Raw genomic sequence first — 17,164 nt, 5'->3', positions numbered from 1 at the left:
CCAGCAGTCTAGGCGTTGTTTACATGTACTTAGCCAGCAGTCTAGGTGCTGTTTACATGTACTTAGCCAGCAGTCTAGGTGTTGTTTACATGTACTTAGCCAGCAGTCTAGGTGCTGTTTACATGTACTTAGCCAGCAGTCTAGGTGTTTTTTACATGTACTTAGCCAGCAGACTAGGTGTTGTTTACATATACATGTACTTAGCCAGCAGTCTAGGTGCTGTTTACATGTACTTAGCCAACAGTCTAGGTGCTGTTTACATGTACTTAGCCAACAGTCTAGGTGTTGTTTACATACACATAGCCAGCAGTCTATGTGCTGTTTACACATACATGTACTTAGCCAGCAGTCTAGGTGTTGTTTACATGCACATAGCCAGCAGTCTAGGTGCTGTTTACATATACTTAGCCAACAGTCTAGGTGTTGTTTACATACACATAGCCAGCAGTCTAGGTGTTGTTTACATGTACTTAGCCAGCAGTCTAGGTGTTGTTTACATGCACATAGCCAACAGTCTAGGTGTTGTTTACATGCACATAGCCAGCAGTCCAGGCGTTGTTTACATTCACATGGCCAGCAGTCTAGGTGTTGTTTACATTCACATGGCCAGCAGTCTAGGTATTGTTTATATGCACATAGCCAGCAGTCTAGGTGTTGTTTACATGCACATACACAACAGTCTAGGTATAGTTTAGCCAGGATACGCATATTTGACTAGCCGTGGATGTATAGAATAGCGCAATGAATGGGTGAGAAGTGTGTAATCCCAATAAACAGCAGTTGTGAGAAAAATACATATTGAATATGTTATTTTATTTTACCTTTCTCGTATGCAATCCATGAGTTCTTTGCTAGTAACTTGTCCATGTTTCATATTATGATATAAAACGTCAAATCCATTATTTTTGTCCCCCTGTAATATAAATAAAACGTACAATATTCAGTCACTCCCCAAAACTCATGTTTGACATTTGACCTCATCAAACATGTATACACTTTATTTAAAAAAAATATGCATGAACATTTGAGTATGAATAAACAATGTATATCACATGTTGACAAACAACAACATGCGTCGCAAGGAACATGGCAACCACAGCCACGTAAATAACACATTTTGTGATACCATATTTACTCTATTAGAAGTGCAAAAACCAAAAATTGCATTGATTGTATATTACAACATGTAGATATAATGATGAAACACGTCATTTAAATAAGCGCATATACTACCAATAGAGTGAATACTGTAATAGGTTTTTTCTTTGGAATGCTTTTGAACCAGGTGATAGTACAAACCACTTAAACTAGTTGCTTTTCCTTTATTTGTTTAATACTTTAATTATAAGTACACTATAGATAAGTAAAAGCAATTAAAAAAAAATTACCTGTACTTTAAATTTTAAAATTGATGCAATACTGATTTTTGGCACATTACAATGAATCCAACATATTTGGAACCATACCCAGTGTGTTTCGTAGGTATACGTCTAAATATGGTGGCTAATTTGCATAATAATTATAATATAATTTGCATACCTATTTTATCACAAAAGACACTATCAATTATCTATATTGTTACTTGAAAGTTCAAGGGGGATATATTTGTGGCCAGGCATGGTAAAACCATCATGCTCAAAAAGCTTGTCAGGACATCTTGGTGGGCTCATTTTTAACAAAATTCCCACTCAACACAAGCATCTATATTTTTACACATCACATGCAGTGGATCTAGTGGGTGAAGACTGCCTAGTGGCATTTTGAGTTTACGAGGACACCCACCCAAGATGACAACCATGACATACATACGTGTGGGAGTGTTCAGTACAAAAGACAGGATACTCGAGAATTTACAATCATAATAGAAGAGAATAACCGCTTTCTGTGATACTATGTGTTCATCCAATCATGTACAGCCAATTATGTTGCATGATGACAAGTTACAAATGTAGAACTGTGTACATGCAAGGAGATGTCCTTTACACACCAACCATCATTAAATTCAACCTTTTCACCACCAGTTCCCTCTTTTCATTACAAATACACAAAATAGTTATACATGTAGTTTATAGTTAGCGCATTTCTTCCAAAGATTGGGCCAAAAATAGCAAAATTTTTGGGGGAATAATTGAAAAATTACTAAAATTTTGTCCTTTGTTCTACAATTAGCGTTTTTTAGCGTAAAAAAGTGCAGACAAATTTGGGCGAGATACTTTGGTGGTGAAAATGTTATTATATTTCAGTCATGTATTCAACACAGTTGAATATATAATATTTATATCACGATCCAGCACAGAAAATAGGACTGACCGAGATATTTAGACTTTAATTAACAGACATGGTTGTGTTTAAAGAATAATGAATGACCAGACCATGTTAAATAAAGTACAGCATGCAAATGTTAGTGACTAATGAAGCATAAAAATAAACCAGAGACAAACATAACAATATGATGGTAGTTAGAATTCAACGAAGTGTGCGTGAAATAGCGATGTTTTCAAACTTTTTTGATCATTTTGATCATAGCAGAACAAAAATCCAGGGGACAAAAATACCAATTAGAGATCTATTACTAATGTAGCATACTGTGGAATACTTTATTTTCACTGGAATTAATTTTCGCTGAAAATGCTTTTTGGGCGTTTTGTATGGAATTTATTTTCACTGATTTTTGATGAGTTTAATTAATGTGAAATATAGGAAAAAAAGTATAATCGCTGGATTTTATTTTCACGGAATCATCCCTTCAGGGAAAAAAGCAAAATAAATTCCAAGCGAAAATAAAGTATTCTACAGTATTTTCGTTATTAGAAGAACAACTCCAATAAAAGCATATGTGAGATGAAAACCATTTGTGTTGATGGGATTACACCAAATTAACAAAGATCATATGAAGACCTTGAATTACACCCTTTATTGGTGAATTACTGGGAATTAAAGAACAGACTGAAACTCATCCCCATGTGGGGTGCAGGTATAAAGTAGAATGGCTCATTACACATGTTGTTGTGGCAGAAGTACTAATACACAGGAATAACCATACACCCACTGACAAATGTGTATATGTCAAATTTGTAACAAATAAATACTTTTTAACAAGACAATTTGCTCTTTTTGATCATATACAACTTGAGCTTTATCAGCGTAAATAATACAAATGTGTTACTGGTAACATTATTGGTAAGCACGATATCAATGACATATAAACTGGGGCGTTTCAAAATTGGTGATATCTCAAACTCTCCAGAACATCAACCGAGGATTATAATAAAAAAACCAAACCTACAAACTGAGTTTTATCTTGCATCACAGTGACATGGAAATGAAGTCCAGAGTACTTCTATAAAATCAGAGGTCAAAGTTCACAGAGGCATTGAATGAAATAGCCATACCCCCCCAAAAAAAAGATCTCAATTTTCGCAAAAATGCAAACAGTTGTCATTGATGTTGAAAAACATTCAAACACGATGAAAACTAACATATATAATAAATGAAATTTATTCCAGAAAACATTACCCTTAAAACTACCAGGATGTGTACTCTGTAAGAGTCATGCACACATGTCGCCTGGATGTCCTTGCAGAATACCTTCCAAAAAATCCTGAATGTATCCTATATTAATGTACCTTACTCTATAGATTACATCAGATTTGTACTTGAAATTGGGTGTCCTCTGTATTACAAAGTTCATATCATGTAAAATATATTGTAAACAATACTTATAATTGCCCCATCGCTAAAAGTCATTGCGACATCCAAGTCATAAAAAAACAAAAAAGAATATATAATTCAGTCATCTACTCATATATAATATGGTAATATGGAAACAATGTCAAATGCATGTGGTGCGATTATATTTCCTGTTGATTGCACCCACTCCCACTCATTGTACATCTGGTAAATTAATGTAAACTACCAGTAATACATGTACATGTATGTACCGATATATATATATATTTATTATAAGTCCTTGCCTTAAATTATTTTTCAAAAACATATTTTGGGTGGTTGGACAATTTTTTGTGTGCAAAATTGTTGATGACACAAAATGTGAATGCTGACTAAAAACACTAATTTTTTACATGAGAATTTGAATTGACACAAAATTTTCATGAAATAGTGATTTTGAAGTAAGCACATCAGTTAAAATGTTCTGAAAATATCTACTAATAATGCTATTACTGTATTTGCTCTATTATTATAAGCCTATTTTCAACAGAAGTGCACTGAAACCAAACTCTCCATTTATTGGAAATTGGCTCATTGAAGACGACTTGAAAAAAACAGTAGCATAAAGAGCACATACTACAAACTTTTTAAACAACCAGAAATAACGACATTGTGTTTATAAATTTTCTAGTATTTCCTCAAAGTTATGGGTGTCCTCCATCAAGTGTGAGCAATGTGACCTTTATTTATTTGTGTTTGCATGGAACATATCACGATTCCAAATTTGGACAAGTTAGTTTGGGTTACACGCTAAGTTCGCTTTACAATTGGTGGAGTTGTGTTTCGTTCATGGTTCAAATTGGTCGAAACTATCCCATAATATGCACTAAAATTTGGAATGGTGATATAGTCTAAGCAAACAAGTGTGGGCATAAATAAAAGTAAACGTCCCATTGCTCAAGTGTTTACAAAACCAGAATGACTACCCAAAATTACCATGGGTAATTTTACAGCCTTTTCCTGTTTTACTATTTGAACTAGCTTTGAATTATAGCTTGATAAAGTTTGCAACTTTGAGAATATTTTCACCCAAGACAACCGGAGATGAGTGGATAGCAAGCTGTTGATGCAGATTAATTTGAGCTTTTAAAACTCGTAGCTCAGCAGGTTTCCAATAACTTAATTTTGAGCCTTGCTGAAATATGACGAATAGACATTTATGTAATTTACATAAGTGCATGTGTTACTAATAAAGCAAATACGGTACATAATTTGCAAATACACGGACAAGGCATGTAGTTTTTACAGCCATACACATGTACACTTTCCTTTTGTCTGTGTTTACATACGTGTATGAGTGATGGTATCTAGGGGTCAAATGTGTGTCCGGCTAAACAGGAAGTTGATGCTGGTCCATATGCTGGTTATATTACAGGCACCAAGGTTATAAAAGCACACAACTCATTCAAGAACAAGAACATAATGCATGAATTTAACGAATAATAAAATAGCGCGTGACCATTAACATGCTCAAATTGACACACCCTTTTCTTGGGGACATTTTCACTATCCAGAAACACATATGCAAATTTTAAGATGCTATACATTTTTTTTAAAGTTATTTTTCTAATTAAACGTTTATAAATTGAAACTTTTACAGTAAATGAATAATAAGGCAATAAAGTGTGCATGTACATATCAGTGATATATTGAATGCAAATGATACATTTTTGTGTTGCTAGTCTAGTCAAGGGAAAAAGCTGTTTTCTTCGATTCATGACATCGCCAATGGTAATGTACATGATTATTTCAATGATTGGAAAGACCATGTCCAAAAAATAACTTCTTCAGCATTTTGTAAAATTTTCAAATGTTTTGGGTGGAATGATATTTTTGCTCAAATCAGTCATGGTGGCACTGTTGAAACAAATCTAAAACAAGGATGACAACAAAGAGCAAAATCAACAGTCAGGTAACCCTGCAGACAAATATTGATGTTGTATATGTACTACCGGTACCATATTTGTCTATATCCAAGCTTTCACATGTGTAGTAGCATTCTGGGTAACTTTAAGATCATTTTTGAATCACAGATCAATTTTCAAATGTTTCACCCCTGGTGCTACCATAATGTACATGTATCAGTTCCACATTAAATGCTAAATCATTTCGAGACTGGAAATAGCAAATACCTTATTACCCCGGGCACGCGCCCCTCCCTGGGCAAGCGCCCACCCCCCTGTTTTCACAAAAGTTACATGTTGGGGACATTCTCGGTTAAACGCCCAGGGTGATTTTTAGCCAAGAATTAGGTCAACAATAAAGTTGTATTTGTCAAAAACGAACGCGTCTGATTTATTTAAATAGTGTGTTTGTTACGGTAGTTCTCTTTTTGGAGTGTGTGGTGGCCCTGAAAAGGGCCGTTTTGTTTGTGTTTTTACGTAAAAACTCATTGGAAGAGCATCGCCAGGCGATGGACGCGGGGCCGGGCTCTTTGGCAACAACCAAAAACGTATCCGTGTCCAGCCATTGGTTGACCACGCAGAGATCAAAATACGCATTCTATTTTTACGCGTTAAGTTTGGCTCTTCCGTTTCACCCCCCTCCGGAATGTTCTACTTTCGCAGGCTAATCGCAGGTTTTTTCGAAAAACGTAGAAAAAACACAAGAATTAGTGGAAATGTTTCTATTTGGGGCGGATTATTGATAGAGGATAATGTCTTTATTACAAAAATGCTGAAAAACCGTGAGTTTTTGCCTTAGTTATTTTTTTATTGGTGAAAAACTGCGAACTCGGCAAATTTGGTTGCACAACTTCCCTCTATCATATACACCCAGCGACACCGATGCCAGCTGACTGTGAACGGGAGCTAGCACATTTGAGACATTGCTACTTTCTTTCCATCCCTCATCACAGCTATGGCATTACGGTCATGTGGATTATTTTTCTGTCGTTGAAGAAAAACACATTTTGCCGACCTCAAGTCCATTACGATAACCATAATGAGGCATGCCGACGATGGGAACTTGTTGCATCATAATTTTGTCTTGTGTGTGGGTGCGTCAATAAATCATGTTAATGAGGTCGACCAGAGTTTATTTTCAGTCTGTTTTTTATGTATCGCCATTTGAATATGTTTATGTATTCACAATAGTTTGTAAACATTTCACATCAGTAATAAAAGTTTGTTTTGTTTCATAACCCTGTCTGCTATTCTTCAGTAATTACGATGCGATGTATCAATACGTGCGTGAACAAAATTATGCTAATGAGGTCATCGCCTTCTTGGATTACAAGCGGTAGTTTTTCCCCGGCCGTTTCGACTGATCACGGTTACTAAAATGGAACCGTGCATTGATTACAATATTTACCATAGTTTGTAGTCAATTTCAGTGAGTAATACAACTTCATTCGCTGACATAAAACAAGTTTTATTCTTGAAATTCGACCCTGTGTCTTAGTGTTCCTACAGATCTTGACCGAGTGCTCACGTTTATTGAAACCTCGCATAAATCAAGAAATAAGTACGTGTACAAAGTGTACGAAAGCATTCCTTTATTTGACCTTATCATACGATCACAAAAACAACTTTTTAAAATCTTTTTTGGGGTGGTCCTCGGGTAAGCGCCCCACCCCCAATTTTTCCCGATTTTGTACGTTCAGGCCCCTGGGCGCGTGCCCGGGGTAATACGGTAGTATAGTACATACATACATATAGTATCAAATGATGCACTACTGAAATTATGAGCCATGCTAATACAAAACTATGAAAGCTTGTATCGCTTATGATATTTATTTACAAAACATAAATGCAATCACTCAAAACATGTCATGTTTAAAGGTTCTGGCAAATCAAAATCCATCAAGGATTGTCTGAAATCCAGTTCCACTAGAACTTGATGCGTACATGTATTTACTGCTGAATACTACTGAGTCAGCCATCTTGAATCAGAACTAAAAAGAAAGCTTGTCCATTTGTGACAATGATGTAACGGTATGTTTAAAATTTGAAACAAAATGGCCACCAGACGGCCATTTTTCAATCTGATCTGCAAATCATGATGATGTACATCAAGGTCCTATGATGTACGCACCATGTTTGCATGAAATCCGTCTAAGCACATGGCAGAAATACTGAATTTTGAATGCACTTTCAACACTAAAATGGCCACTATTTGCCATTTCGAAATTGATTTAAAACAACTAGAAGTGCATATGTATCCCAAGACGTATGGTTAAACATGATTTGTTCAGGCACGACTAAGGTGTGCATTCAAGCAAACACATTGTTACATAATACCCCAAGTATTAATCTTTTATTTTCTCGTCTACATTTCAGTGTAAGATTTTATACATTGTTATGTATTTTCCATTCAATGATTGGTCACAGATCATTATCAATATGTGTTGTTAATGCATGAAATGTGTTGTTAATGCATGAAAAATAAAAAATAAGTTGACTTTCTTATTCAAAAGATTGATAGAAATTTCTGGCACAATAGGATACGCATTCTGAATACATCAATAAGGTAGTTATATGCAATACAAAGAAAGTGAATAATATTACATAACCTAGCTATAATGCAATAATTATTATATAATCTCACAATATTTTCTCCTAGTTGATATCAGCAGACACTAATCTTCATTTTTTGTTGTTGTTAAAATGTTGTATGGCGAACAAATTTTCAACACTTCATCAACACACATATTAAGTGAAAAAATAAGGGGGAAAAAAAAGACCATGCAGCCCGTAATTGTTTTGACACGCACGCTAATCAGACAACTTTTTTTTTTACTGTATAGCTTGGACTGAAGCTACACTGGCAGTAATCACCTGTGTCTGATGTCATCAAACGGGGGAAGACAATTTCACAGGATTATATATTTATCACAAACATATTTCCATATAAAAATGGAAACAGCTAGAGTACGGATTGTGGAATTTTATGTATTACTGAAATATGCAATGCAATGTGGTGATTTTGTCTATTCATATTATGCTCCAGTTTATAATGTTTTTTGTTAATTTCAACCAAATGTTTATCATGATTGAATAATAAATCTGCAAATTAATTAAACAAATTGTATTGACAATATGACTCATTTTTACCAATATTCCAAACAGTTATGGGTCCCAGAGAAGTATTCAGACAACCTTGCAATGTGTACAATGATAACAAGCTCAACAATATACACGCATGATGTTAGTGTTCATTTTTTTTTATTTGACCCATATTACGTCACACTATACAGAAACATGCATTATGTAATTGATACATGTACATGTATATACCTTGCGCGTATCGTTTTCCTGCTGTAGAAATAATTTAATGAGAGATTATAGCTTGAAATGGCAATCAAAAGCTACTGTATTCAGTGACAGGATTGTATTTTCGTCTAGCGCTATAGTGCTTCTACGTCTTGTTCATTATATAGGAAAAGGAATCAAAGTACCATCAAATGTACATATACAACGATGTACAAATCAAAAATGCGAGACAACTTAACTGTTTGGAAACCCCCCCCTCCCCACCTTTTCTTACAAGCAGCCCCTGTAAGCTACCATCATATTCTTCAATAAATAATCTAATTGTACAAACTAGGGTTCAACCCCCCTCCCCCCACTCACAGTTACAACTTTGAGGAGAGCCGCATAATTCGGGTCTGCCTTATGTTCAACCAGAACCAGATAAAAACACATTAACTTGCCAAACTGCCATTATGGCATACAGATAGTTCAGCCCAGACCTGTAGTTCCAATTGTATGGTTTCAGTGGTGAAATACACTTTATGTGTTCCTATCATTTGTACTTGAAAAAACACCCAGGGCCTATTATGACTATTATTCCATATATATCATTCAATTTAGGCAACTGTCACAAAGCATAACATTATTAATTGATGTGAAAAAACAACAACATGATTTACAGAGTAATATCTACAGCCACTGCAGCACCCTATAGTACATGTATAACTATAGATGTATTGTATTCGTATGTTAATGGACAGTGATTCTTGTAATTTGTAAATATAATTTTGTAACATGTATGCACTTTTTATCTTTTACTCTTAGTCATCACTTCTTTTATTTTCTTGTAGTTTTAGATACCTTACTTCTGTACTTTCCCAAGTCAGAGTTGTGTAAATAAATAAATAAATAAATAAGTCTAATGTGAAATTATAGCTAAATTTTTTACAACCTCAACAAAACCATGGAAACTTGATACTAAAATGTATAAGCACACATACCATATTTGCTTCATTAAGTAGTGGGTGCACTAGAGAAAGACAGATGAGAATAACAGAGGTGTGTATGCAAAGCAAGCGAAGCCATATTTCAATTACTACATGTATAATTGTTCAACTACCGGTAAAAGCAATTTTCAGGTTTACATGTATGTGCACTTCCATATATCATACGTGTTTTCAATAAAGCAAATATGGTATTAGTTTCACGCATACAATTAATGTGAAGGCGTAAATCCTAATTACTTCCACTTAGCAGAAAACTCTCAATAACCACATGTGACAATTCAAAAGAATGCATTCAAGTAATTATGGATCATACGACATGCAGTTTAATTTTCTGTTCACCAACTTCTGTTTTTTAAATACAGAAACTACTTCAAGCCAACAGATAATTGTTGAGTTGATGAAAAGTATAAACAATATAAATTATATATTTTAAGTATCCTTGAGTTGTGAGAAGCTAGACATACAAAATAAAAATTTGATTTATTATTTTGGTTCACCTTTTCACTGCTTTTGATCAAGGTTAAACAGAAAATTTTTCAAATAAATCGGGTCAATTTGGTTGTTAAAATCGAATTGTCTTTTAGTTTGATCATTATGTAAAACTGTGAAAAAAATTACTGATACATAGTATTTAGATTTTTCATAAAAATTGGACCCCCCCCCCATTCTTAAACATTTTTTCTAACTAATATAGACATGATAACCAAAAATCGTGTGTCTGGGCTATTGACATATACAGGAGACAATTTACTGCGTTCAGTTCAGTTTTTTTATATTTTATATCATTTTATTATAATATTTGCGAGAGGCATAAACCAATAAAGAAAAAATATAATAAAATCTGTGTTTTGAATATAAATTATAACACACATACATATATTGGCATAATTTTCAGCATAATTAAATGGCTCCATCACTAGCGCAGTGAAAAAGCAATCCAAAATGTTGCCAAAAAATAAACAGCTGGCCACATGCACAAAACTGATCCAACATTATTCAACATATGACATCATCATTAAAATATGCAAAGATTCGGCTTTGCTGTTTGCTTAAACCAATGGGATTGATGCAAGGAGTTTCAAGAAATGTGACACCTCTTTAAACAAATAACAGTGAAAAGGGAAGTAAACTTTAAAGGTGTATTTCTTAGATTTATATTACATTCTATTTTTGGCATACATGTACTTCCTACATATTTCACATCTACACTTAAAGATTAGCCAGGTTTCCTGGCATCTTGGATTAAAGGAAAATGTAGTTTTATATTTGTAAGCAAATATAAACAGACATTTATATTTAAATAAACAAATAATGTTTAATCTTCATTTGGAATAGGAAGCATAAGATATATAAACAGAAAACGACAGGAAATCAGAATTTGGTATAAAAAATGACAAAAATGCATAGCATAGTTCATAACAAACAGAAAGCTTCCTTCAGCAGAATTGTAGACACATATGTAAAGAAAAGAAATTTGATATTTATGGTACTTTTCTGTATTTACATGCAATGCTACTACTGTAAAATCTGTATTAGAAACCGCGGCTTCTATTAAAATGGTACAATGCAACAGAGGGGATGTGGTTTCTAATAGAGCATCTACACATATGAGAAATGATGAATTTTAGATTCTCAATTATTCAAATAGAATGGATGCGACTTCTATTAGGGATGCGGCTTCTAATACAGATTTTATGGTAATAAGTATGCTTTAATAAAGTACATTGTTGGTCACTGTATTGTGATTCTGTATAAAAGGAGGTAGCATTATACATTTAAACAAATTTATGCGAGGGAACTACAGACTCTATAGGGTCTATATCGGGAGATATTATAAAATAAATTATATAAAAAAAAATACAAATGTGTAAAATTGTCACCGTAATTATGACGATAAACTGACTGCATTCAAGAGGTTAAATGTAACAAATAATCATCACCCTTGACCTTGATTGAATGAAACCTTGTTAACAGTTCATAGCAGAGGAGACACATAACGAGTATTACTCTTCAATTTACAAAATACAAATGAAATTCTGTAAACCCGTTCTTATCACTAGACGTGTAATTTGAGAACGTTTGTGAAGATATCATTTTGCAAAAGTCACTGTGACTAGCTGTCTATAATGAATCGGGTGAAATAGTTACTGATATAATATTTTGTGTTTTTCCTTGAATCATTGAATTTTTTAAAATTCAGCGAAAAGAAAACTGTTTAGAGCATTATTCGAAAATATTATTATCATAATTATGCATATCTCCAGAATGCGATGAAAGTAAAGACAGAACGGAGATCCGTTTCACCAGTATATGCTACATAAACTCAATATTCCTGATTCAATAAATGGACAAAGTAACAAGCCTAACTACAAATCTATAATTTTCGGCCAGCCTCATTCGTCAAGTACAGAGATCTAATCTGTGCCAATCAGGGTTGAAGTCAAATTTAATCAATTTCAACTTGATTATATCATCTCTGTTTTAAATGTTTATAAACATAGCTTTTGTAATGTCAAACTTAATATTTTCACCACCAGTTCCCTCTTTTCATCACAAATTCACAAAATAGTCCCGTTTATTTTCCTTCAGATTGTGGGACAAAAATAGCAAATTTTTTTACTGAAAACTGAAAATTGACCCAAATTTTGTCTGGTGGCTCCAAAATTAGGGTTCATCTCCAAAAATATTAAAAAATATAAAAAAAAAAAAAAATGCAGAAAAATGTGTGTTTATAACCAACGCAAGCTATTTAAATTAATAGTAGCCTAGGGTGCACACATTAACAAGTCCTATCCTTAGGCTTTCTTATTACATATTTAAATTAACAGTAGCCTAGGGTGCACACATTAACAAGTCCTATCCTCAGGATTTCTTATTTCATATTTAAATTAACAGTAGCCTAGGGTGCACACATTAACAACTCCTATCTTATTTCATATTAGCATCCCAATTGGACCACTAGAAAAAAATGATAGTTTGTTTTGTATCTAAACCAGTTATGTGTGCCATATATGCAAATTAAGCAACATGATTAAATACTGTCAAGTATATTAATTTCACAACTTTTCTGTCTCCATCCATGAATGCCATATAATTCTCAAATCGTGAAAACTGAATGATTTACCGGTACATTATTTATTTGTATTCACGCTCTACTAAACTTATGAACAGTACATACATGTAACCGTGGGAATGCTGACTTTTAAAAACTAGTAACACAGCTGGCAAAGAAATTTTGGTTTTGTTAAAATATCAAGCCCTAATAATTTTATTATGATGATCCATTTGTTTGCAAAAGCTATTTACAACGATAAAATGGCCAGACACTAGATTATCCTCCCCCTCAATATGCCACTTCCAATGAATATGTTCAAGCTTACAGTTGTAACACAGATTTTCAACCAACAACATGAACGTAAAAATTTCAATTTAAAAAAAGTTTATACCAGGTTTTGGATTTTTTTCTGAAAATTTAATTTTCATTAATTTTTTTCAAGATTTTGACAAAAAGACCTTAAAAAAAGCTACACACAGTTTTAACTGACATGTGCAAAGACCATAAACATGATTATTTTTTCTGTCACTTAATGAGAGAGGAGTCAAATTAAACTGGTTTGGTGAAACTGAAAGACGACGTAGATTGCCTTTGGGCGTTAATGATTGATTAGTTCTCCTTATATTTATCCAGAAAAGCCTTTAAGTCGGGTTTAGTCGGGTATTACAGTTATAACAATAAAAACTTTCTGTGGTTTTAATCAGCATATGCTTTGGAATAATAATACAACCATAGCACGATTACGGGAAAAGATGCCATTTTGAATCCATTACAACAATTATCCATATACATGTCACATGCAAGTATTTAAACCATACATGCATTGAGTAATATCAACTAGCTACTCTTTAAAATACACTAACTGCATCAACATTAGTCATTGGCATTGCCTAGCAACTGGAAAGATCATTCACAAAAATGTTTGTCATATTTAAACAACATCGTTAAAATAAGATGTGATCAGCGTGAAGTTTTACTCAATGATGTCATTATGACCTACTAACCGATTACACCTACCTTTTGCTCCATTACTTAGTGCATATGCTCATGTAAAAGACATGGTCAAAATAAGTCATAATTTAGTAATCCAGAATTCAGTAAATAGAATCGTTGGTTTATGTGCACTTCTATTGGAGATGTACTTTTAATAGTGCAGATACGGTACCCATCTATCAGTCACCTGTTTATGTTTTCTAGATCAGTTTACAAACATACAATCATAAAAAACAACTAAACAAGCTTGACTTGTCACACATGTCTTGAATATCGTGTTTCAGAATATTATTTTGAAGTCTGTTAATCTAAGTCTACGTGATATTGGGCTTGAAGTTCAGAGATGAGAGAGAACCCATTTTCAAAGCAAAATTTGATAAATTGCCCTGGCATATACATGTAGGAACATTATAGAGTAAAAAAAGTATTTTATGAAAGAGATAATTGCTTTCAAATCTAACGTTTTGGATGCCATATTTTTGGTTCAATGGTTTTAAGATATGTTTCCAAAAAATTGTTAATTTTGAATCAAATGAACAAATCTTGCTAAAAAAAAATGTGGGTTTATTTTGTGCAATGTGATACACTCAAACAGTAAAATCATTCCACTCCTACCACCTCACTATCATCCAACACAAATCAGTGACTTCCTGTACTACATGAAAAGCTATCATATTCAAGTACACATGTATCAACAAGTTTGAGCTATACCCAAAATCCAGCTTTTTGTGCCTTTCTGGGATAATTGAGTAGTTTGAATGAAGAAAATTGCAGTTTGCTTAAATCATAGTTCAGACCAGGTACTGTTAAAAGAGTAATCTTAGTTGCAAACAGTGAATGTAATGTATTTGCTAAGTTAGATCTACCATGTTCTCACTGGAAAAAGTTGTTATAAGTTGTGCCTGGTAATTAAAAAGAATCTCATGGTCTTGTGTTCACACCAGCAATTCTTACAAGAGGTGTTAATATATCTTTGTTAGAACATGGAGCTAATTCGTGTTTAACAACATATATAGGGCAATATGCATACATTGCCAGCCAATCTGCCTACTTTGAAGTGCCAGCATAATGTGTTCTCATCTGTTTTAACATTGATGGAACTTTTATGTAATATTTACGCCGGAGCAGGGGTTCTGCCATTTTTAAACCTTTTTACGTTGGCATAACAAGTTCACATGTTTGTACGTCAGTGTAATAGGACACAAAAAACAGATGCATTTCTTTCAAAGAAATCATCTTCCATATACCGGTAAAACAAACTTGAGTGAAATTATGAGTTTGGGGGGATTTTAAGTAGACGAACAACCATTTAGGCTAACATGTTTTTTCTCTTACATTTAGGCTATCCATAGAGGCTTCTATTTAGTAGGTTTTGTGTTAAATAGGTCATTTAATAATAAACACATGTTTAATCATGTTCAACAAATTGGGTTCCATGATACATGTACATGTAGTTTTCAAGCAAAACAAATTGTTGACATGCAAAACACTTACTTAATTTAGTCATACATACATTAAAAATGCTCCAAAAGTTTTGTTGGGTTTATGACATTATTAACAGATTACCAAAACATTCATGATCTGGTAGGCAATGTTAAAATGGCATACATGTAATATATTATTAACTTTATTTAACCAACAGTGTCTGTAGTCCTTTTACTTAACTTTATTTTAGCCAGAATTTATTTTCGTTTCAACCATGAATTGGTTGAATGCATTTTTGTGAAAGTCCAAGTATATCACAGGAAAAAAGCATCTTTACAAGACTTTTATTTTTGCTAGATTACACTCTTCAGTGACAATAAATTATTATTTAAAATTAACTCCTATCATAATAATAAATATTATCTAGAAAGATGTGATAAGCACGAAAGTGTTGATACAACCTGTGATCGGGGAATGTTATAGGGGTGGGGCAGAATACTTCAAAACTTTTTGATGAGAACATACAAGCAGGTTTAATCATGATACTGACAAGAAATTCCACAATAGTTGCAGGTCATCGTGATAATAATATGTTTATACGAGGTTTTCTGTGTACAGAATATGAAATAAAGCAAATAACGACTGGGTAAGTTCACGGCCAGAGTACAGGTTATTCTGTCCGATGCTCAGAGAATGACATGTAATTCACACGTACTGTAATAATAGCGAGAGGCCCATTAGAATACGTGCGAGATCAAAACACTATTAACTATAATAATAATATTACCGCTGAAAGTACTGCACATTAATGGCAATCATTCATTAATTTCAATCGCAATTGTTGGATAATGATTACCTAATCCTTGGCTATATTTTGAAGCCAGAATTTGCAGAGAAGGGAGGTTCGCCTCTGACTCTTACTGAGAAGTGACGTGACCATATCTTTGTATATCACGTATACCACGATACAAGTTTATTTCGTCGCTGCAACTATGTAGAATGTGTGCATATATACCCAACTTTCATCGAGTCAGTAAGACGTGACGTGTCCACGATCGCGCGCATTTCTTATATCCAAATGGATATCGGCGATCCAAAGTGGGAGTCACATTCATTCCGGCCTTTCCCTGACAATCGAAATAATTCTGGGTGACATTATATTCAAATTAAATTTATTTCGAAATGTCCAGGAAAATATTGAAACAGTGTGGTGAGTTCGTTGATATTTAGCGGAGTCATCGGTTCTAATGTGTGAGTTACTTACCCAGAAATTCTCCGTGAAACAGGACATTTTCGTGGGTTGATCGAAGCACCACAACACCAATATAACGAGTAAAAATGGCGATTTGTATTATGATTTGTCCGCGCATGCGCCAAGTATCTGCCGAAATCTCGCTACATATCAACTTCTCGCAATTTCTCGGAAACCACGGTTTTCGCAACTCTTCGCTCCGTTGCGCCCTCAACAGTGTGAACACTTTACTTCTACAATATGTATAAGTTGTCTTCCAAACTCCGAGTCGTGCGTAAAAGAAATTTACATGATATGCATGTTTCATTTCATACCTTGCCCACCTGACCAATCAATGTACATGATAATATTTCATCAGAAATATAAATGGACAAACAAAAAATATAATAAATATAAAATATCCGTAGCGTTATACCGCGTCACGAGTCACTTTATCAATTAAACTACTAGTATTTAACAATAGACTATTTCTGCTTCTCGTAAGATCTCGCGAGATTCGATCATGGATGCG

General features: G+C 33.8%; 1 protein-coding gene across 2 annotated transcripts in view; it reads right to left on the bottom strand.

Moving 5' to 3' along the window:
• Positions 1–16,772, bottom strand: part of LOC100379068 (F-BAR domain only protein 2-like) — a 60,588-nt gene extending 43,816 nt beyond the window's left edge. For both annotated transcript variants that reach the window (XM_085503121.1, XM_085503122.1), the window contains exons 1-2: positions 16,666–16,772; positions 822–913 (exon numbers count right to left, since the gene is read on the bottom strand). In XM_085503121.1, coding sequence (XP_085359247.1) covers positions 822–913; positions 16,666–16,692 — 119 coding nt within the window. In that variant the 5' untranslated portion in view covers positions 16,693–16,772. The remainder of the gene's footprint in view (positions 1–821; positions 914–16,665) is intronic.
• Positions 16,773–17,164: the final 392 nt, after the last annotated feature.

Source organism: Saccoglossus kowalevskii, chromosome 9, assembly GCF_978046115.1.
Source record: "Saccoglossus kowalevskii chromosome 9, keSacKowa6.1, whole genome shotgun sequence".
In the NCBI taxonomy this organism is placed as follows: Eukaryota; Metazoa; Hemichordata; class Enteropneusta; family Harrimaniidae; genus Saccoglossus; species Saccoglossus kowalevskii.
Note: the sequence above shows the minus strand (reverse complement) of the source record. Positions and strands in the feature narration are given on the sequence as shown.